Raw genomic sequence first — 23534 nt, 5'->3', positions numbered from 1 at the left:
CAGGAGGAGGAACTGGAAAAATACACTGAATGGATCAGAGTAATGACACGAGCTGCTTCTTTACGAACATATTGTCTCAAATCAATCAGACAAACACTTTCTGTGATACCTGGTTTGTCTTTATTAACGACTGCTGACAGAGTGTGTGTGTGTTTCCCTCGTCACTACAGACTCTGTGTTCCTGTTTAATAAGTCACATGTCTGTGTGTAGAATATGAATTGAAAGAAAAACAATTTAAAAAACACATTTTTGAGTGTTCATTATTACCATATCACTATTAAGATCACTATTACAATTCTGAGTTAGAATTTCTCTTAAAGTCCATCAGAACGTCTTTATTGTAGGAATGGCACATTATTAATATCATCTGCTGTCTGGTTTGTCTCACTTCATCCATCAGATTGATTTCATATATTTTTTGTTTGTAAATAAGCCTAGATTGTTTTATTTTGAAAACCACCTACCGGATGTGTGGTCCTGTACTTTCCGCCATCTTGACGGTGACTTTCAGCGGGTCGGTCCAGTCGCAGCTCAGCCGTCAGAGCGGAACCATTAAGAGCATCTAAATAAACTGAAATAAACTTTGAGCCCGCTTCTTTCCGGACCGACACGCTTCTGTTCGGGTCAGCGAGCTTCACGGGCCGCCGGCAGGTAAACTGTCTTCGTTTTAAATCCGTTTGTCTCCAAACTTTTGCTCGTTAACTAGCTAGCCGGTTAGCCACCCGATGCTAGCAGCAGAGCAGCGGAGCCTGTAGCTGCTGTTTGTTTGTTTAGAAGAAGAAGAAGGAGAAGAAGAAGAAGAAGAAGAAGAAGAAGAAGAAGCTGTCGGTCAGTTTGATGCTGTTGTGTGTTTATAACGAGCTGTTCGCACACAGGACAAGGTTTATATGGTGTTCTGGCTCATTTAAAGTGGTACTGTTAGGTTCTGGGGAGGACTTCTAGCCGAGCATTAAAGTATTAACTATAATAATGAGGTAGTGATACATGTTTTTATTGATTGATTTTGTATCTGGATCATATCGTTTCTGTGGACAACGATGCGATATTGGCGATATCACAAAGTCTGTGATCGATATGAGATGATATCATGTGTTCATTTAACGCAATCAGATCCATTGATAACTTTATTAGTGGGTCATCATAGCAGCAGGTACATTTAGGTACAAAAACACTCAAAACACAAGAGCAGATACAGAAACAATAAACTATTTTAGACAATAAAATGTTTAAGTAGTTATGAAAGAATAAAATAAAGAACTGAGGTAGACAAACAAAATGCAACTAACATGATCTGACATCACTTCAGTTTTAACATCCTATAAAACAAATCAAGAGGAAGATACAGAGACACAGACGGCTGTGGGAGATTAGAAACAAAGGCGTATCTTAACAGTGATGATTGAATCGATATATTGATCCGGTTTGATGTAGCAATCATTGGTTCTTGTCTTTACTAAGTAAACGAACATTTGTTTGACAAATCAAGTCTGTAAAGTGTCTTTTAATGTTTTGTTTAAAGATACTCGGTTTTTAAAGAGATTTTAAAGAGCTGGAACATAAAACCTTTCAGTGTTTTTGCCCGTTAACGACTAACGACTGTATAAATGTTCCTCTGGTTGATGACCGTGCGTCTGCAGCGTTCAGCTTCAGCTTCAGGCTGCAGGCGTCTTGTGATTCGAGGAGATGCTGAAGCTCAGACACTGAACGTGACAGTCTGAAGTTTGTTTCCTCCTCAGATCTCGGCTGATGAGTCGGACTCGCTGTAACTTGTTATTTATAGCTGCAGACGTTTCAGCTTCAGGTGAAAAGTGATCACGTGATCAGGAATTGTTGTGAGGCAGAAGTCTCATCCAGTGTCGTCTGACATCCTTCACATCAGTTACGTTAGTCTACACGTCCACATCCTGATCTTATAACTGAGAGGCTTTCACACCTCTGATATATATAATATATATAATATATATCGTTGTCATGATGTGAGACACTCAGATGTTGATCTCATGTCTGTTTTGTGTTTCCTGCTTTTAAAGGCTCATTACGGCAACATGACGTCATGTTCTGATTCCTGTCTGAGACTTTATATCCACATTACTGTCACAATATCAATATTGAGGTATTTGTTAAAAAATATTATGATATTAGATTTATGAATATCTTTTAAAGAGATTTCAAAATGTCGCTGTGATATTATGAAGAGGCTGTGATGGATGTGAGGGAAGATGATGTGATCTGTTTTGTAACCATGGCGACAAAGAAACTCCAGCTTATTAAACTAGTTTTGTTTTTTTAAAGGGATAATTTTGAGGTTTGTGTTTTTCAAATGATCTTCTTCTGTGGTGGTGTGTGAACATCTTAAACACACTCGTGAAGATGTTCCTCCTTCGTTAAACCTCGCAGCTCTCTGCAGTAACGAGTGTTTCTGCGGGACAGAAGGTTATTTTTAGTCTTTGTGAACTCTGAGTCTGAGTTGTGCTGATGAATAATTGATGAGCTTCTCTCTCTCTCTGTTATTCCTCCGGTGTGTGACGGCAGGCTGAGCTGCCAGCGTCTCTTCTGTCCCGTCCTGTTCCGGTCCGATCCGCTCTGTTAGCCCTCAATGGGACGCCAACACTGAGCGGTTCTGTTTTAAAGGCTGGACGTGTCTCGGTGCAGCTCGCAGCAGCTCCAACAGGTTGTTTTGTGTTGGGTTTTTCCCACAGAACATGAATGCAGCAGCTGAGGTGGATGTCACAGACGCTGGTTTTCATCCGGCCTCTTAAACAGTCTGTCTGACGTCTCTGGACCCGGGCGTCCCGAAGGAGCTGCTAGAAGCTGTTTGTTAAAGGGCGGGCACTTTAAAAATCATTGTAGCTGATTGGACGAACCATTTGTCCATCATCAACTATCACAGGCTAAGTTCAACCAATCAGATCAAGAATAGGCGAGCGAGGCCGGATGGTAAAAAGAAAAGTGTCGTTCTGAACTCTCCAGTTCTGATGTAAGTGATGCTACAGCGGCTACGCTAACCTCTGGAGGGGCCGCCATGTTTAACCCCTCGCTGGTCGTCACAGATAAACCACGCCCACATCTGCCAGGCGGGCCACAGAGGATTCTGATTGGTTCTAACTTCAGTCTTTCAGGATGAAATGCCAACTCACAAACAGCTGTAACTTTTTAACTGGCAGACAGCTCTGTTCATGAAGCATGTGGCCTAACAAAGCATTGTGGGAAATGTGGGATCCTGTGTCTCTCATTGGCCCGTGTTTTCTCTCTGTTTATTCCTCCATTCTCTCCCTCGCTGTGTGTCTGACAGGATTTAGAAGAATGCAGCACACAAGATTTGAGTAGATCAGAGAGGAGCAGGAGGAGGAGGAGCAGCAGGAGGAGGAGGAGGAGGAGCAGGAGCAGCAGGAGGTTCATGATGGAGCGCGCTCACACCCTCCTGCTGAACGAGGAGGCGTGCAGTCAGCTGGGCGAACATCAGAGGGCGGAGTTTATCTTTGAATGGCTGAATCACCTGAAGAAGCTGCTTCCTGCCACCGACAGGGTGAGAGCTGTGTGAGCTCACGAGTCTGAGAATCCACCTGAACATGTTCTGACCTTTAACCTCTCTGTCGCTCCAGGCCGACATCAAACAGAACCAGCGGCGTCTGAGCGAGCAGCTGTCGGGCGTTCTGGTTGGCTCCCCCGGCCCGCCGACCCGCTGGCTGCTGGCCCACTGCTTGGCCCTGCTCTATCGCCTGGGAGACACCGTTCCTTCCAGCCTATTGGTGGACAGGTGCAATGACATCATCCGCAGCAAAGACGACTCCCCGTCAGGCCTCCCGACCCGCCTGTGAGTCCGAGGCTGCGTTCAGGGCACGCGGGAAAGATGGGAAAAAATACTTCTCAGATTAGATTTAAAACTGTTTTAACTTCCAGGAAAGTTTAAAGCAGTTTTGTGGATTTACAGAGTTTGAAATGATAAATATTATGTGTGTGTGTTTCAGGGCAGCCGTGGCGTGTCTCGGCGCTCTGTTCGAGCAGCTCGGTCGGATGCTCGTCGGCTGTTTCAAAGAGACGCTCGCCAACCTGCTGAAGGCCATGAAGAGCGCCGAGGTTTGTCTGCTGCAACGCTTTCACACTGAGCGACAACACTGAATGTCTGTGACGACGTTGAAAAGACGTCCAGTAGAAAGTTGACGTCCAGCTGACGTCCTGACGGGGTTCAAAATGAAAGTTTTTACAGTTTGATTTTAAACATCTTTCAACTTCAGTCACAGACGTCTGAAGAACTTCTTGTGGTTCAACATTCAAGTTTTTATGATGCTAAATTTCACCTCATGAGACCAGGAGCGCTTTATTACACTCCATATTTGGTCGTCCAGACTTGGAATATTAGCTTACTTGACGAAGGTTTGATGACCAAAAACATGGTGTTAAACTTTAATTTTGAACCCTGTAAGAAAAGACGTTGAAAAAACATTTTGGAGATGATTTTGCTCAGATTTGTGTCGCATTAGTTGTCAGATTGTAAAGTGACACCACACATTTATTTAGATACACAAAGTTTCTCCACAGAGAGCTGAAAGAGGGAAACACACAAGCTTCAAGCTAGTTCTACTTTTATTTCATTTTATTTCCTGGTCAGTTACATTTCAGTTCATAGAAATTACCGAGAAATCAATAGAAATCAGTGCTAATCGTTTTCCTCCTCTTCCTCCTCTTCGTCTCTCAGTCTCAGGGCCGATATGAGATCATGTTGAGCCTGGAGAAGATCCTCAGAGGTTTGGGTGTCAGCGCTGTGCAGTGTCACCGTGACGTCTATAAGGCGGCGAGAACGTGTCTGACGGACCGATCGATGGCGGTCCGCTGTGCCGCCGCCAAGGTAACGACAACCAGATCATCTTCAGCTTCAGTGGAAAGTTTCAGCGCCAATCAGACGAGTTCGAGTTCAGATTTGAGTGTTTTAACGTTTCTGTTTGGACCCGTCAGTGTTTGCTGGAGCTGCAGAGGGAGGCGGCGTTCCTGTGGACCAGCGAGTTGGAGAACGTGGCCACGCTGTGCTTCAGAGCCTTCGAAGGGTCCAACTACAACGTCAGAGTGTCGGTCTCCAAACTGCTGGGAACTCTGCTGGCTGCTGCTGTGGAGCCCCGACAGAACACCGGTACGATCCTGAGAGGAGAGCAGAGTCAGCAGGAGTTAAAACACCACGAGTTCATGTTCTGTTGTCCTCTGCAGCTTTAAAGAGGGACTGACTCTCTGCTGTTAGCCTAGCTTAGCTCAGAGAACGGAAGCAAGAGGAAACATTTTAACTCCCAGTGAACGTTTCCTCAGTGACATTCATTTACTCCGACATTCTGAGTTGTTCAACTTGAGAGGACTGAGAGTAAAACTGAAAGCACTCTAACTGCTGCTCTTATTCCTCTTTCTCTCTTTCTCTTTTTTTCCCAGCAGCCCCCAGGCCGAGTGGGCGTGGCCGGAGCTCCCTGGAGGAGGTGATGGATTTGTTGTCGGGGGGCTTCCTGCGGGGCGGGGCCGGTTTCCTCCGAGCCAGCGGGGACATGCTGAAGGGGACGAGCTCCGTCAGCAAGGACGTCCGAATTGGTGTCACACAGGTGGGTCACCGTGGAAACTGTTGGATTGTAGGAGCTTGATTTATTGACTCAGATTAATGACTCCTCCTCCTCCTCCTCCTACTCCTCAGGCCTGTGTGGTCTTGGTCTCCACCCTGGGCGGCTCCTGGTTGGAGGCCAACCTCCCGGCCTTCCTGTCTCTGCTGATGGAGTTGGCGTCCCACAGCAGGGCCACGCAGACGCCAGGCGACGCCGCGGTGACCCGCCGCTGCGTCTCCTTCATTTTGAGGAGCACCCTGGGGTCTCTGCTGGGGGAGAAGGCTCAGACCAACGCCGCCAAACAGCTGTGCCTCGCCGTGTCCGCACAGAAACGAGCCATCGGTGAGCAGAGAGGACGGGAAGACATCATAGTCACTTTTACTTTTATTACTACTTTTGATACTTAAGTGTATGTCTGTGTGTGTGTGTGTGTGTGTGTGTGTGTGTGTGTGTGTGTGTCTGTGTGTGTGTGTGTGTGTGTGTGTGTGTGTGTGTGTAGACGCAGCTCTGACTGATGGGAACGTGGAGACCAGAGTTTCGTCTGCAGACGTCTCAGCCTCTCAGCACGTGTTGGTCTGCTGCCTGCTGGAACTGGGAGCACTGGTACGAGGACTGGGATCCACCGCCGCCCCCCTCCTCACCGACAGCAGCACAGGTCTGACACACACACACACACACACACACACACACACACACACACACGTATCTGGATCAATAAGAGCCGATCAGCAGAATAATAGAATAACTCTGTACACTGTGTCCGTCCGTTCAGCCCTCCTGGACACGGTCGTCTCCGTCCTCCTCCACCCGGTCGCCTCGGCCCGGCTGGCCGCCGCTTGGTGCCTTCGCTGTGTCGCCATGGCGATGCCGTCCCAGGGTTCCTTGCTGCTGGATCGCTGTGCAGAGCGGCTGGTGGCGCTGAAGTCTTCCCCTGAAGCCGTGGCCGGGTACGGAGCCGCTGTCGCCGCCCTGGTGGCTTCAGTGCAGCACTGCCCCCTGGGAATACCACACACCAAAGGCATGGTGGGTAGCAGACTGCGATGTGTGTGACATCACCACGTAGCAGCACATGTCTACAGTAAATGTGAGTGTATCTACCTGTGTGTGCAGATGGTGCTGAGTCTGGCTGAAGACCTGCTGCGTTCAGCCTCTCAGAACAGTCGCATCTCTCTGCAGAGGACTCAGGCCGGCTGGCTGCTCGTCTCTTCGCTCATCACTTTAGGTACAACATGAGAAATCTGAGAAATATGTCGACCCGACAAACACAGAGGAACAGCAGCATGTTTCTTACTCTACCTGTCTGTTCCAACTGGTCCAACACCACAACAGCACCAGACTCCATTAACAAATGTGGTGATTTAAATTGTTGTTGAGTTAAAACAAACTTTCTAACGTAGTGAAACTGTGTGTGTGACAGATTGTAAGTCATTGTGTCCTTGTTGTAAATTCAGCATTAAATCTTTCAGCTGAAGTTGTTTGTCTCCTTGTAAAAAGTGTCAGTTTGTGGCAGCATGTCTGTACCAGCCTGTCTGCTTCTGTGTCTAAAGTGCTGAAGTCTTACCTGCCAACATTGATCAGCTGTTTGAACACACTGTTTACACTGATTTCACCATTTACACTCCATTTATGAAAGAAGAAACATGTTATTGATCTAAACATGTCACATGTTACAAAGACACTAAACAGGAACAATATAGGCTACTTCTTTGTCCCCGTGGAGAAAGTCCCCAGACTCCCTTAACAAATGTGTCAGTTAAGTGAGTTGTTGAGTTGGAGACACTTTATAAACTCTGTGAAACTCTGTCTCTGACTCATTCTGCATTATTTGGACCTTCTTGTTCATTCAGCAAATGTTCTACATAAACTTCTTTCTGTCTTTGAGTAGAAACATGGAGTCTGTTTGTGCCACTAATGTTTATTTGCATGTGTGTGTGTGTGTGTGTGTCCAGGCCCGGCTGTAGTGGAGCACCACCTGTCCCGCCTCCTCCTCCTGTGGCGGTGTGTGTTTCCTGCCTCACTCAGGGAGCAGGAGATGGAGCTGCGGCGAGGGGACTACTTCACGTGGCAGGTTACTCTGGAGGGACGAGCCGGGGCGCTCTGCGGTCGGTCCACACATCACTCTCCCTCTCAGTTCAGTCAATCTGTCGCCTGTCAATCACTTCTTTTGTTGAATAAATAAAATGTCTTTGCGTCTGAACAGCCATGAAGAACCTGCTGCTGCACTGCAGGGAGCTCGTCACGGATGACATCATCAGCCGTCTGCTCACTCCATTGGCCTGCGCTGTGGCCCTGCTCACCAAGTCAGTACATTTCACCTCATGTGCAGAATACATGAACACACACCTGAGTTTAACTGTTTTGTTTATAATCATGATCTACGTCATGTGGATATTAATGTGAACATCTGTAGAATATAACATACTACATTAAAGTCCAGTGTTTTGTAATCCATTACTTCCCTGTTGAGTGCGTCTGCTGGAACCTCGTGTTCTGTGTGTGTGCAGGTTGCCGGCTCTGGTCCGATCCTACAGCAGCTCAGTTCGTAGTTTTTCGGTCGTCTACAGACTGAGAGTCTACGAGCTGCTCGCTCTGCTGCCGCCGCACAACTACCAAGGTAACAACACGCCTCCTTCACTCCTTCCTTCTTTCCTTCCTGCTTCTTTCCTGTCTTTATTTCATCTGTTTCTCCTTAAATGTTAAACAATTAGTTGTTATTTTCCTTTAAAGGAGTCAGACAACATGTTATTGATGCTAAACGTGTTTTACAAAGTCCTGAATGTGCCTTTCTTTCTGTCTCCTTCCTTTAGTGTCAGTAACCTTCAATAATAATGATATTAATAAGATATAAATGATAATTAATAATGATGTTTTCTTCAGAAGAATCAAACTAAAGTCTCCTCTCTGCTCGTCCTGTAGAGAGTTTTGGTTTGGTGATGAACCAGCTGGTGACGGATCTTTCGGGCCAGGACAACCTGAACCACCCGTGTTCTGAGCTCACCCTGCTGCCGCCCCTCTGTCACCATGACGACCTGCTGCTGGTCGGCGCCGCGCTGCACGACACCGACCACAGATACATCGAGGAGCAGGTGAGACTGCTGGAGGTGATCCTGATGATGTCACACTCAGTGCACCACAGAGCATCTTAACGGAGGAGGGTGTGTTTGTTTTCAGCTCCACGGCAGCAGTGTGGGTGGAGGCTCTCTGGACAACGACGCCTTCAGTCTGTGTGAGCGGAGAGACGAAGCTCCCGCTCCTCTTCCTCCTCCTGTCGCTCTGACCGCCGCTGCCGTCTGCCTCTTCGGGTCGCTCTACCCTCACATCATCTCTGCTCAGAGGTAACTCAGCTGCTGTGTCCCCAGAACCGACCCAACCCGTCTATGAGTCTTTCAAGTACAAGTTCAGGATGCTGTTTTCCTTTGACTTGTAGTTTCCTCAGCTTCTAGTGATGTTTGCTCTTTGTTACACTGTTTTCCTACAGACAGAAGAATCTGTGTCACATTTATGTTGTTAATTCACAACATTTTCTCATTATTTACAAAAAGCCAGCAACTGTGCAGTTATACTTATTAATGAACCACTTCCTCAGTATATGAAGAAAGAAAGACAGACGGCTGGAGAAGGTAAAGATGATTAAAGGAAGGACGGGAGGAGTAAAAAAGAAAAGGGGGCAGAGTGAGAGAAAGAAAGCAGCCAGATGTAAGGAACGAAAGACAGAAGTGCTTTTTAGGTTTACAACAGTCTAACGTCAGTCGTCTTGTCCTCTGTGCCCAGCGGTGACGCAGGTAATCTGGCTCCCTCCAGGTATTCTGTAAGTCGTCTCGCTGATTCACACAGGACGGCCAATTCATTGGTTATTGTAGCCTGCTGTCATGATGACGGATGAATCCAAACTGACTTATTGATCCTCGAGGGTGACCTTGTAAGCGGTCCTGATCCGGGCTCGGGTCGACCTGTGAACACCTCTGCAGCAGGTGAACCTGTTTCTAAACCTGACTAACTAACATCTCCTCTCTCTGTGTTTGTCAGAGTGAAGATCTTGGAGCAGTTTGTAGAAACTGTGAACCAGCTGAAGGGTCAACGGCAGCAGAGCGTCCAGACACACGTCTGTGCTGCCCTCTGCAGTCTGCTAAAGGTACTACACCTGCCCGCTGAAAGACCCAGTGTGTGTTTGTTGACGTCCACGTGGGGGCAGCAGAGCTGCACTACGAGCTGGAAAAACACAAACCTCTGACATATTATCAGCTTATAGAGTTTCATCCTCTCTTCCTCAGCACCAGGGTGGTATTCGGGGCCCTCTGGGTCCGGAGGAGGTGCGTTCCCCGGCGCTGTCCCTCCTGATGGGGGCGCTGGAGAGCGGCAGTCCTCTGCTGCGCTGTCTGGCTGCTGAAGGTCTGGCCCGGCTGGTTCAGGTGGTCGGTGATCCGGGCTTCACCGTCTCCGTCTCTCTGCTCTGCTTCGACAGGTAGGAGGACGTCAACACTGAGGATGTTTGGGAACGCTCGTTTATTAATACGATCGTTTACAGACTCAAGTCACACGTCGATGGAAAGATGTTTATTTATGAAATTCAGTTTCATTAGTCTCTCATCTTAAAGTAGCAACAAAGGGTGAGAAGTGATGAAGTACGAATACTGTGAGTGAGTAATCTGCTGTACTTCACTACATGTCTCCTGTCTGTGAGTATCTGTGTGAACTTTCTCCTCCTCACAGCTTCAGAACAGCCTCGTTACTTTAGTTTGATGCATCTGAGGTGAATTCTGGATTCTTGTTATTTCCCAGCATCAGCAGACTGATGTGGACCAATCAGAGCACATCACGCACGGCAGACGCAGCGAGACGAGACAAAGACGTAAAAGCCGTAAGAAGGCGTAAACAGACAGAGAGGGAGACTGGAATGTGGAGAAAAGGCGTGTTAGTGTCTCGTATCTGCAGAGAGTTTCTGATTTTCTCTCTTTGTTGCTGCTCGGGACGCTTTACCAACCCAACATGTGTCTATTTGACGTCCTGGGAATGAGACTCAACAATCAACTGTCTTTGTGGTGCGTTCAGGAACAGCTGGGACAAATCCTACTGATTCTACCTTTAACTTTAATAGTCTTTGAATTCTATTAATATGACGTGAGCTTCAGTTAGCTTTGACCACAAATGTCCTTCAGAGGGAGACTTTTTACTCTGATACTCTGAGTACATGTCAGAGCCTGTAATCTATTACTTTACTGGAGGAAACAAGCTGAATCAGTACTTCTGCTTTTACCAGAGTCGGTTTTTACACAAGTACCTGAACTTTTGAAGCTCTGGCAGTAACATCAGAATCAAAATCAGGTGATGATCCAGAAATATTCTTCACAAGACAGTCAGACACGTCACGAAGCAGAAATAGTCCAGAGAAGCTTTAAATAACAGCGAGTGGAAGAATCTAAATATAACAGAGAGAGTGAGTGTGTGTGTGTGTGTGTGTGTGTGTGTGTGGTGAACATTAGTTGTCAAAGCATCCTGTGTTGTATTCAGTGTCAGTTTGTGGAGGTACTTTTACATTTAGACAGTTTATTTAGATTCCTGAGCTTCATCTCGTGTCTCGACTGAAGGAAGCTGTCGGTCTGTTCCTGATATTCCGTGTTGCCTGTTTCTTTGTGTGGTTACTCTTCTTCATTTCTTTGTCACATGTGAAGCATTCTGACTGCTGTCAGCTTCGCTACACAAACACACCTCCCATTCTCGTCTCGTATTAAAACTGCTGCACCTACAGAAAGAAACGCTCCTACGTCAGAATCTGAGTAATACGACGTGTATGAGGCCATAAAATCTTAATCCTTCATCTGACTGACGGCAGATTATCACCAGAACAAACACGTGACAGTCATGTTCTATAACTTGCTGTCACACAACAGACGTGCACAAAGAAGTTGAAACTCACCTGGAAGAACGTGGATGCTTTTCATCAGGACGTGGGGATAGTCGTGAACTTCTGCCTCGTGTGGTCAAAATGAGAATTACAAAAACAAACACTGCGAAAAATGAGCCTCACAAGGAAAAATGGATTTAACAATTAAGGAACGTGGAAAGATTTTCTTGCAAAACTTTCTTCCAGCGGATCAAAAGTTCTAAACGCAGCAGAGAAAGTAATTCACATCAGATGTAGAGAGAGATTCTTCCTGCTGCTGCTGACAGTTTTCATCCCGTCTGTTCAGGATGAAGACGGCGCGTGACGCGGCCTCTCGCAGTGGCTACGCTCTGGCTCTGGGGGCGCTGTACCGCTACACCGGAGGAATCAGCTCACCTCAACACCTGTCCACCTGTCTGGGAGTCCTGTTCACTCTGAGCCAGGACAGCACCTCACCTGAGGTTCAGGTACAAACACACACACACGTTTGTCTACCTGAGCTGATCCTGACTGTGTTCTGAGGACGTCACCTGAGCCTTTCTGTCCCTGAACTGTCCACAGACCTGGTCCCTCCACAGTCTGTCTCTGGTGGTCGACCTGTCCGGAGGGTTGTACCGCGCTCACGCCGAGCCGTCCTTCACTCTGGTGCTCCGCCTGCTGCTGTCGGCTCCGCCCACCCACCCCGAGGTGCACCACAGCCTGGGACGCTGCCTGCACGGCCTCATCACCTGCCTGGGCCCCGACCTGCAAGGTGTGTGTGTCTCTGTGTGTGTGTCTGTGTGTGTGTGTCTGTGTGTGTGTGTGTGTGTTACTGATCTCTGTCTGTCTGTCTGTGTGTGTGTGTGTTACTGATGTGTGTGTTTTCGTCAGGTGAGGGTGCAGCGGTGTCCGCTCTGCGCTCCAGCTGTCTGGTGGGATGTTCGGTGATGCAGGCCGGTCCGGACTGTCTGGTTCAGGCCCGATCCATTTCCTGTCTGCAGCAGCTGCACATGTTCTCACCGCCACACGTCAACCTGGCCAGCCTCGTACCTGCACTCTGTGTGAGTACGCCCGACTATGATCATTAGTCCAGATTTTGGTCATTTGAGTGTAAAGAAAGACGAGTGATGAGCAGCTGGAGTTCACGCTCATCTCAGCCTCGTGCTCGTGGCACAACAGTTGTCAAGGCGGAGCCTAAAGCTGCAGCGATTGATCGACCATTAAATGAAACAGATGAAAACAGGCTTCAGATTGTTGTGATCCTGTTTATATGGATCTGAAATCACACCTGTAACAGATTCTGTTTGCGTCAGGAGAATTTGGTTTTCTGCCTAAACCTGTCGCACACGTGATGACGTCTTCATATCAAGTGACGGATGGGGAAAACGGGAGCTAGCATCAAAGGATTGCCCCAAAATGGCCGCGGTAAACATTGCTTACATGATGCTGTTCAAAACGATCCAAACTAAAAACCAGAATAGCTAAAAAAACAAAAAAACAATCTACTGATCGAGAAAGTGTTCATCAGTAGCAGAAAAGCTCCGTCTGTCTTCATCCGTCTTCTGTCTTCTTCCTTCAAACACTGATTTGGAGGCTTTAACGTTTCTGTGTAATAAAGACGGTTCGTTATCCTGACGGTCTCTGTGTTGAACTGCAGACGAGTGTTTGTCTGAACTAGAAACTGGAACTCTGGATGTCAGTGAGGCCGCTGTGTGTTTTGACCCTGTGTTGTGTCTTGCAGGAGATCTTGTTGGATTATTCCCTGTTGGTAGGTTTTCTGTCTGCCTGCGGCCTGAAGCTGCTGTTTGTCTCACTTTGTTTTCATCTTCTTTCACTGTTTTTAACACAGTTTTCTGTCACTGAAATATGTTTTAATGCATCATAACAATCTGAGGATTATCGAACAGTTTTCTGTTGAGCTTTTTAACATTTTCCTGCTGTTTGTTTTTAACGTTATTAACTGGCTGTTGTTGCCGTAACACCGACGCTCCTTCTGTTCGACAACCTTCCTCACAGTGTTGCTTTAACATCCTGCTGCCTGTTTTATCACCTGCAGTCAAACTACTCAGTGTTTCCTCACAAATCAGTCGACTGATTGATTAAAATTTAACGATCACTCAGAGGAATTTGTTTCTAACTGAACAGCAACATTTCTGAACTAAAAGTAAGTAGTTATTCGAAAGTTAATTAGAGGATTAATTGATGGGAATCATTTCTGTTAGTTGTGGAATAACAATCTTTCAATTAGACCTGAAACAATTAGAGGAATTGCATAAAATATTTATAGAATTGTGCAAAAATATCAAATATTTCTTCATCCAGTTTCTTTGCTGTGAGAATATATCACAATATTTTTGAATACGTCACCAGTAAATTTAATTATTTTTCAATATTTTATGACGTTATAGAAAGTCAGTCAGTATTTTTATCATTAATTACATCGTTCTTTACTGTAATCACTGTTCAGTGTCTGCGTGTGGAGGAAACACTGTAGCTGCATGCTTCCTGATGAACCTTCAGTCTGTTGGTCCAGCGTGTATTGATTGTGTGTGTGTGTGTGTGTGTGTGTGTGTTTCAGGCCAACCTGTGCAGCTCCTACCTGTGTCTGCGTCGGGCCGTGGTGGCGTGTCTGCGGCAGCTCGTGCAGCGTGAAGCTCTGGAGGTTTCTGAACACGCCGTGACGCTGGTGAAAGAGCTGCCGAGACGAGAAAACACACAGCTGGGTGAGACGGAGACGCACTGCTGCTCGTCACAGCTCATTGATTGTCTTATTATCATAAAACCATAAAAGCTTTAACCAAAACTGTGTTTGGATATAAATACATAAAGGACAAAACTGAGAAGCTTCAGAATGACACAAACTCCAAAATAACAAACACATTCTGCTAAAAATGTTAGTTAATGCCAAATTTTACGGTTTATTTTCTGTTGCAGACGTCACCATCAAGGAGGTCGGTCTGGAAGGAGCCCTGTTCACTCTGCTGGACCGGGAGTCAGATCCAGGTCTGAGGAGGGACATCCAGGAGACTCTGGTCCACATGATGGCGTCCAGCGCCACCAGCGGGAAGCTGGGACACTGGCTCAAACTCTGCAAGGACGTCCTGTCTGCAACCACCGGTGGGTCGAGTCGGAAGAGGTTTTGTTTGAACGTGTTTCTAGAGCTGCGGAGTGAGTCTGTGAAAATTAGAAACTCTGCAGGATGTCGTCGCGTGCTCAGAGGCTCTGAGGAAGTTAAACCTCATCTCACTCTTTTGTGTTCTGATTGTGATGCTGTTGTTGGTACCAAAGATCAATTCTGGGTAAAAAACATGAAGAAATCTTGAGCAGCGTCTGTTTGGTGAAAACTGCACGTCGAGGTTTTCATTAGCAGAAGTGCTAACAGATGGTTTCATGTTTGTGATGTCGTCAGTTATGAGGCTTGTAATCTTTGAAGCTCAGTTAAATCCTGTGGACGTGAGTGAACTCTCTTGACGACTCTCCTTCAGACTCTCTGGCTCCGGTTGAGGCGAGGCAGGAGGACGAGGAGGCGGACCCCGCCAGAGACGACGACTCCTCTGCGTTCAGAGCTCGGTCAGAATCCAGCGGCCCGTTCACGGCCCTGCGCTGGGCCACGCGCCGCTTTGCCATGGAGTGTGTGTGTCGCATCATCGCTCAGTGTGAGACTTCAGACCCGGCCCACTTCGACATGGTTCTGGCTCAGGAGCGACGCCTACACGAGTCCACAGGTAAGACCCCCGACCTGCAGCAGCCGCCTTCAGTTTGTGTCTGTGGACGCCGCTGACCCGTCTCGCCTCGCTCTCCACAGACTTCCTGGTCCTCCATCTTGGTGACCTGGTCCGCATGGCGTTCATGGCGGCGACAGACCACAGCGACCAGCTGCGGCTGGCAGGTCTTCAGACGCTGCTGGTGATCATCAGACGCTTCTCAGCCATCCCAGAACCAGAGTTCCCGGGTCATGTGATCCTGGAGCAGTACCAGGCCAACGTAAGGAATGCTCACTGAGTTAGTCTGATGTAAAAAGTACTCAGTCGCCATACTCGAGTAAAAATAACGATGTGTGTGTGTGTGTGTGTGTGTGTTTGTGTTTGTCTGTGTGTGTGTTTGTGTGCGTGTGTGTGTGTTTGTCTGTGTGTGTGTGTGTGTGTGTGTGTGTGTGTGTTTGTGTTTGTCTGTGTGTGTGTGTGTGCGTGTGTGTGCGTGTGTGTGTGTTTGTCTGTGTGTGTCTGTGTCTGTGTGTGTGTGTGCGTGTGTGCGTGTGTGTGTGTGTGCGTGCGTGTGTGTGCGTGTGTGTGTGTGTGTGTGTGTGTGTAGGTGGGAGCTGCTCTCAGACCAGCCTTCACTGCTGATGCTTCTCCTGACATCACGGCTAAGGCCTGCCAGGTGATCAATCGCTCATCAATAATCACCTTTTACTGTACTGTAATATCCAGCTGGTCTCAGGTAAACGTTCACCTGCGGCTGCTGAGTCAGTCTGTTGTCCAGGTTACTGAACAGCTGATTGGCTGCTGAAGGTGAATTTGAAGTATTGAGATGTAAATGTCCGGACGTGTCTCCAGGTGTGCAGCGCCTGGATCGCCAGCGGTGTGGTCAGCGACCTGCGAGACCTGCGGCGCGTCCATCAGCTCCTGGCCTCCTCATTGGCTAAAGTCCAGGCTGGGAGGGACACGTCCAGCCAGCTGTACAACGAGGCCACTGCTACCATGGAAACACTGGCCGTCCTCAAGGCCTGGGCTGAGGTGTGTACTGTTCGATGTCTTCAGTCAGTTTCTTTGTTGCCATGGAGATTGTGTTTTCCTTTATTTCAAAAGTTCTCGCGCCATATCTCCAAAACGAGATTATTTAGAAATAACTGACTCTTCTTCTTCTCGTCATGTTTCATCGTCGTCTCTCAGGTTTACATCGTCGCCGTTCAGAGGAGCAGACAGACGGAGAGCCCCGGCAGCATGGCCGACATGTCACTCTCCTCTCCAGCCAATGACAGCTCAGGCCCTGAGTCAGGAGGGGCGGGCCTTCTGAAGTTGGTCCAATCAGATCTGTCGACGCTGAGCCGGCTTTGGTTGGCAGCGCTGCAGGACTACGCCCTGCTGACCCTCCCACAGGAGTACGCATCACAGCTACCTGCGACAGGTAGGAGACAAGGAGGGAGGAGACGAGGAGGGAGGAGACGAGGAGGGAGGAGACGAGGAGGGAGGAGACGTTCTGTCATACGTTCAGATCTTGAAATGTTTAACCAGGTTTCACTAAGAAGTTTACTAACATAAAACTTTGTTTAAAGGTGCAATATGTAAGAATTCTAGTTGCTTTTTGATGGAGCAGTTTTAGTCAAATAAAGATTAAAATGTACTTTTGACTGAATTAAAGAGATTCAACAGCAGAAACCATCTTTGTTGTGTTCTGTTTCTCCTCCAGGAGGTTCTTTCTACACAGCAGAGACCCTGAACCAGGCCAGAGCTCATTACTCCTCCTCCTGGGCTCCTATCCTCCACGCCACCTCCCTCTGGCTCCACAGCACCGGTCAGTGCTCCTGCTCCTCCTCTCCTCCTCCTCTCCTCCTCCTCCTCCTCCTCCTCCTCCTCCTCCTCATCCTCCTCCTCCTCCTCCTCACTGTTCTCTGTTTGATCTACACAGTCACATGTGGTTTGGTTTTACAGGTTTTGTGATGGCAGACGACACACCTGCCAGCCTGTCCAGACCGGCCACGCCCACCTCCATGGGACACACCGGCTCTGTGGGCGGAGCCAAGAGTCCCGAGGACATCAGCTCAGACAGGCTGCATCTCATACTGGGTAGGAAACTGGTTTTAGTACAAATCCAGACTTAGAAACGTGTGTTTATTTCAGTATTATGCTGGTTGTGTGTCCCTGTCAGGGATCAGCGTCGAGTTTCTGTGTTCTCCGCACTCCGAGGACCAGATGGAGAACATCACTTCCTGTCTGCGAGCTCTGCAGGCGCTGCTGGACGTCTCCTGGCCCCGAGCCAAGATCGGAAACGACCAGGTGAGAAGCACCTGGACCAGAACCCTGGCATGAATTCAGACCAAAGTCAAGGCGAGAACCAAGGTCTGATTCCAGGCTAGAATAGAGACCAGAATCTGAATCCAGGCTAAAATTGCAGGGACAGAGTCAGAACCAGATTCCGGACTAGAGTTCCAGCTAAGGCCGGATTAATAGAGAGACGAGTCGACAAATCCAAACTACAATCTGGGCTTTAATTCAGAATAGAGACCAGCGCAGGCTAGAATCCAGGCTTGAAGTAACATTCCGCCATGTTGGAAGGATAACATTCAGAACTTTAACATGAATTCAGAGTTGATCTGGACCAGAATCAGGACATGGACCGACAGTCAGTCCCGGAGATGTCTCACCCCGTCTGTCTGTCTGTCTGTCTGTCTGCAGGCGCTGAGCGTGGAGCTGCTGAGCGTCCTCCACAGGCTGATGGTGACCAGAGAGTCGGTGCCGGTCCAGCTCGCCGTGTTGGATTTACTGCGTCAGATTGTGACGGCGGCTCAGGAGCACGTCAGGGAGAAACGCCACAGTGCCGAGGGTGAGCACAGTACCGACTCTGTGGGTCTGTACAGGGGCCCAGGAGGACCAACACTCAATAAATCCACTGGCAGCTTTAACCACATGTTGTGCTCTTCATCAGTCCACTCCGACACTTCCTGTCCTCGATGTGTCCGATGTCTCAAACTTTATTGTTCCACAGTGGATGATGGTGCGGCGGAGAAGGAGACGCTGCCAGAGTTCGGTGAGGGTCGGGACACCGGCGGTTTGATTCCTGGGCGCTCGCTTGTGTTCGGAGCGCTGGAGCTCTGCCTCTGTGTTCTGGTCCGGAAACTCCCACAGCTCAGCCCCAAACTGGCCGGAACCAGTCCAACAGGTACCAGGAGGAAAAGTTAAGTTATTATAATAGAATATTATAAATTAGATCAATGAGCTAAACTGGGTGTGTGTGTGGTGTGTGTGTGTGTTGTGTGTGTGTGTGTGTGTGTGTGTGTGTGTGTGTGTGTGTGTGTGTGTGTGTGTGTGTGTGTGTGTGTGGTGTGTGTGTGTGTGTGTGTGTGTGTGTGTGCGTGCGTGCGTGCGTGCGTGCGTGCGTGCGTGCGTGCGTGCGTGCGTTGCGTGCGTGTGTGTGTTCAGGTCCTGGAGGATCCGTCTGGAGTCTGACAGACAGCGACTGTCAGCTGGTGTCGTCAGCTGTGTTTGTCCTCTCTGAGCTGCCGTCCGTCTGCTCACCTGAAGGTCAAAACTCAAACCTTTATGCTAACGCTCATGTTAGCATGTTAGCATTAGCATTTTTATGTCTTTGACTGCCTTGTTGTCTGTCCTCATTGATGGAATGCAGCTAAGTACATTTACCCAGATACTGTACTTAAGAAATGTTTTCATGTATTTGTACTTGAGTATTTCCTGTTTCTGCTACTTAATACTTCGACTTCATTACATTTATATGATTACATTAGTTACAGATTACATGTTATAGTTACTTTTACTGCCACTTCAGTTGATTTTACATCCGTTGACTGTTTGGTATTTTTCCTCTCTGTGTCGTCCTGCAGGCAGCGTCTCCATCCTCCCCACGGTCCTCTACCTGCTGCTGGGAGTCCTCCGAGAGCTGGTCCACCTGCCCAGCACACACACAGGTGACACACACACAGGTGACACACACACAGGTAACACACACACAGGTGACACACACATATTAAAGTTAGGATGCTTAAGGTTTCACTCTTGGTTTAATTGAAATTTATGAGAAATTTGTTGACGAGCCATTGTCACTGTATGTGTTTTTTTTTCCCAGGTGCCCCGGTGGCTGGCTTAGCAGGTGGCGCTGGTCTGAGTTCTGTGGTCCAGGCGGTTCTTCAGGCCCTGAAGTCGGTCGTGACGTCTCCGATGAGTCGACAGGAGAAGAGCCGGGGAGCCTGGAACCTGCTGCTGAGATCCGCTCTGAACACTCTGCTGGGCCTCTGGGACGCCGGTACAACACACCCCTCAATCATCGCTAACGCACAACAATCAATTAACTAAGACAAAATATAGTGTGGAGTGAAGTATGACATCATGAAGGTGTTAGTAACATCTGTGCAGATATAAAGATCAGCTGCAGTAAGATAGTCTGACTGACGGTGTGTTTCAGCAGACGGTACCGTGGACCGGGTCAGCCTGCTCACAGCGCTCACCGTCTTCCTGCTGTCTGCCGGTCCGGACGTCTGCACCGTCGAGCCGCTGCACGCGCTCTGTCTGCAGCGCTTCACCGCCAGCATGGACGCCAAAGACCCGCAGGTCAGTACCACCGAGAGGAAAACCACCTGAATCCAGACAGGAAGAGAAAATCTAAAGGATTATTAACTGAGAAACAGAACGTGTCTGTGAGCGTCAGTCCGACTCCAGCAGACATCAGAAACACTTCTGCAGATACGTGTGATAGTTTGATCACTTCCTCTGATTAATAATACATTTCTCTGCAGGTTGTGAGTCGTTGTTATCAGCTGCTGACGTCAGTGTTTCAGGCTCCGCCCAGCGTGGCCGTCCCGTACATCCAGGCGCTCGGACCGCCGCTGGTTCGATTCCTGCAGGTACTGAAGAGTCTGGTGGCACCTGAGTGTTTGTCCATGTTTCAGTGTTTCATCCAGGTGGAATTAGATGGTTAATAAATTGTTTTACGCTGCATTTCTACAACATGCGTGGGATAAAAAATCTGAACAGCTGGTGTTTAAAGACGTGTGTCCTGAAAATCCCCCAAAATGCCTTTAGTGTGTCTTTGACCCCCCAGGAGGAAATCACAGGACCAGAACATCTAAAGATTACATATCGTACACGTGGTATCTTACTGAATGCAGTAATAGTTGTTAAACAGCGTTGAGTGTTCGTCAGGTCGTCATTATAATTTTGTCTCAAAGAAAGTCGCATCTTTTTCTCGAAGCTGGAAAGAAACGAGAGAAATGAAAATGTAATCCTGATGAGATCTAAATATTTTCCTTGAAAAGATTCTCTGTGCGTCAACGTATTGATCAGATGATTGGATATTAATCTGTATGACGTGTGTGTTCCTCAGACGGTGGAGAGGAGTCGACCTCAGAGTCAGGAGGAGCTGACGGGAGTCCTGGAGGGAGTCCGAGCCCTGGAGGCCGTGGTCCAGGCTGCAGACGAGACGCAACGTGAGAACACACACACACACACACACACACACACACACACACACACACACATTCAAAGATGGACACAGTGACAGTCAGATGAAACACTTCCAGCAGCAGACTGACAGCCCCTCTCTGCTCTCCGACCCCTCAGGTCCTCAGCTGGTCGCCGTCTTGTTGCCCCTCCTCATCTCTTTCCTATTGGATGAAAACGCCCTTGGCTCCGCCCCCGCTGTATCCCGCTCTCTCCATGAGGCGGCGCTCAAAGACCTGATGCGTCTCGGCCCGCAGCACTCTGCCGTCTTCAGGTAACACATGTGACACAGTTAGCATTTATTATCCAGATAAAGACGACAAGTTAGAATATATAAATCGTGTTTTAACATGTTTTTATTATTTGTCTTTGCGTCCGTCAGGTCCCTCATCGCGTCGTCTCCTCACCTGAAGTCTCGCCTGGAAGCCGCCGTCAAAGGAAACCAGGAGAGTCTGAACGCCAAAGCTAGCAGCGCTAACGCTGCCGCCCGCAGCGCCGCCAAGTCTTCCCCCAGCATCACGCTGAAAACCAACTTCCTGTGAAACGACTCGACGCCGCAGGTTAACGTCACTGACGTGCTGCGTTCACTGTCCTCTGTGACAAATGGTACGGAATCTGAGCGCGCCGCCATGTTGGAAGGATGACATCATTTTATGTCATCATCCGACATGGTGGCGTGTTCCTGTGAGAGGATGCTGGAGCGCTCTCTGCATGTCACTGAATCACACGAGTTATTGATCGTTTGATTATTGAAGCTGATTTATATCTTCACTCTTCAGTTTTAGATTTGCCTTTGCACAGGAAGTCACTGCAGTTAGTACATCCCTATCAAAATAAGAGGAGGAGACTTTGACTTCTGAAGTATGAGATATTAGTTTGAGAATTTTAAAGGAGCATTACGTAGTTTTGGGGGAAAAAAGAACGATCTTGAAACAAACTGACCGTACAGGACGACACAGTTTATACTGTTTTACTGAGTGTGTATGTGGCGGACCCTGCCACCTCTCAAACAGTGTTCTGGGACCTTATTTTCCTCAGAACAGCTGGTTTATTCACTGATGAGGAAAAGTTTGTATTATTACCTCATTAATACTGTAAATATTACATAATGCTCCTTTAATCATCATCAGTGTCAGCTGCTCATAATTCCGTCTCATGTTTGTGTGTCCTTAAACGCAACGCAGAAGAGAATTGTTTTACCACCTGTGATAAACCTCCATGTGACAGATTTGTAGAGGTGGCTGCATATCACCACTGCTAACTGTAGCTGCTGTTAGCTCGGTTAGCCGTGCAGCTAGCGGTCTGGACTGGCAGCTCACCACAGGTGTGTGAGGCTGCATCCAAACGTCCGGACTTCATCACACTTACAGACTCGCTGACTTTGTGAGTCTTGAGGGCTGTGGACTCTCTGAGGACGCTTGGAGAGCAGACTTCCCCACACGATACTGATTTAATTACCCACAATTCACTGTGATATGTAAAAAAGTTACTTTACTTGAACCTTGTTGGCCAGAAATAATATCCAACCTCATCATGGTACAGTAATATGTAGACGTGAAGGTTGTAGAGAGAAGCAGACTGATTTCATTTCTGGAGTCTTTAGGGCTTCTGTAGGCTGTATATTTGCCTCGTGGTCTCACGCACTGGCAGACTTTACGTGATGACAGTGAACACGTCACGGTACGTACGGCTGAAGTCGGCCAGAGCTCAGTGCAGCAGTCCAGCAGTCCAGAGGCTGGAGGTTTGGAGGTTTGGAGGTTTGGAAGTTTGGATGCTGCCTCAGTGTTTACATCGCTAGCACGGGAGCTTCGGACCGGACTGGTCAGGGCTACCCAGTTAGCATGCATCATTTTTAAATGTTTTCAACTGAAAATCTTACATATTGCACCTTTAAGATGAGGCAGCTAATCAATCAATCTATTGAGTAACTAACAGAAAACAAACAGGCGTTAAATTCAACCTTAAACAACAACCTGACCGACACAGAGACATCGAGAAAAACCTGATGGATTCATTAGAATGAATGTAATGTTCATCTAAAGGTGCAGTATGTGAGAATTCTCGATTTCACACTCTGATCATCTACAAAATATTGTAGCTAACTGCTGCTAATACAGAGCTAGCTTGACAAACATCGTGTATGATTCATGACACAATTCAAACAGGATCAAAACATTTGTCTCACAGAGTCTCAGCTCTCTATAATCATATCCAACATGTAGCAGTGTATATAGTCTCATATCACAGTAACGATGTATTGATGTCGCCGGCTCTGATTTAAACAGACTCAAAGTCAAACGTTTGGTTTCATCATCAGATGAGACGCAGAGCAGCAGTTTGATCCGGTCTGTCAGTGAAAGGGAAAACTCCGTCACTTTTATTTAGAATAAGTGTCACCTCTGTGTACCTGGTGGATTAAATGTAGGAGAACAATCTGAAGTCTGCAGCAGAATAAGCTGCGTCACTAAAACGAGCGGAGGTGAGAGGTCACGGCGACGCCGCGTCCTCTCACCTCCGAGTGAAAGAAACTCCACGAATGATGAAGAGGATTTTATTTTTTTAGTAAAATGTCGATTTGTTGTGTTTTAACTTCGTCTGACAAATCACATAAACACAACGTGAATGTGCGATGGTTAGTGGTGGTACGGTGGCCTGTGAGGGACAAAGTGGTCATCAGCACTTTAGTTTAACAACACTACACATCATGTTTATCAGAGCGGGAACTTTCTCGTCTAAATGTGAACGTTCATATCTGATCATAACCAAACACTAACGAGTCACCTGCTGCAGTGAGTGTTGGCCAGGTGAGCTGTGTGCTTCCAGCTCCTCTCTGACAGGTGTGTGAGCTCACCTGGCTCGCAGCTGTAGGAACGAGCTAACGTGTTGTTTTCTAACTGCAGCCCGTGAATAAAAACTTGTTTTTCTTCAGA

The 23534-nt window shown here is 47.8% G+C and overlaps 1 protein-coding gene across 7 annotated transcripts; it reads left to right on the top strand.

The window, feature by feature from the left end:
• Positions 1 to 482: 482 nt before the first annotated feature.
• Positions 483 to 23534, top strand: heatr5a (HEAT repeat containing 5a). Of its 7 annotated transcripts, none has more exons than XM_030443515.1 (43): positions 483 to 652; positions 3294 to 3346; positions 3392 to 3527; positions 3604 to 3815; positions 3970 to 4078; positions 4698 to 4847; positions 4955 to 5126; positions 5414 to 5577; positions 5667 to 5916; positions 6074 to 6229; positions 6347 to 6597; positions 6685 to 6796; positions 7524 to 7676; positions 7775 to 7874; positions 8079 to 8188; positions 8491 to 8660; positions 8746 to 8909; positions 9601 to 9706; positions 9846 to 10036; positions 11763 to 11922; positions 12017 to 12206; positions 12326 to 12495; positions 13176 to 13202; positions 14013 to 14157; positions 14369 to 14551; positions 14920 to 15159; positions 15240 to 15418; positions 15746 to 15814; positions 15991 to 16170; positions 16327 to 16561; positions 16844 to 16948; positions 17086 to 17220; positions 17303 to 17430; positions 17830 to 17977; positions 18140 to 18313; positions 18574 to 18675; positions 18993 to 19091; positions 19235 to 19411; positions 19571 to 19716; positions 19902 to 20009; positions 20489 to 20591; positions 20725 to 20878; positions 20987 to 23534. In XM_030443515.1, exons 3-43 carry the CDS (start codon positions 3399 to 3401, stop codon positions 21144 to 21146), a joined length of 6216 nt encoding a protein of 2071 aa, XP_030299375.1. In that variant the 5' UTR covers positions 483 to 652; positions 3294 to 3346; positions 3392 to 3398; the 3' UTR covers positions 21147 to 23534. The 7 variants fall into 7 exon arrangements, with proteins under 7 accessions (XP_030299375.1, XP_030299376.1, XP_030299377.1 ...); XM_030443516.1 differs by having other exon boundaries at positions 3294 to 3349; positions 3383 to 3527; XM_030443517.1 differs by having other exon boundaries at positions 3294 to 3527; positions 5417 to 5577.

Source organism: Sparus aurata, chromosome 16, assembly GCF_900880675.1.
Source record: "Sparus aurata chromosome 16, fSpaAur1.1, whole genome shotgun sequence".
NCBI lineage: Eukaryota > Metazoa > Chordata > Actinopteri > Spariformes > Sparidae > Sparus > Sparus aurata.
This window is presented reverse-complemented; position numbering and strand designations above follow the sequence as displayed.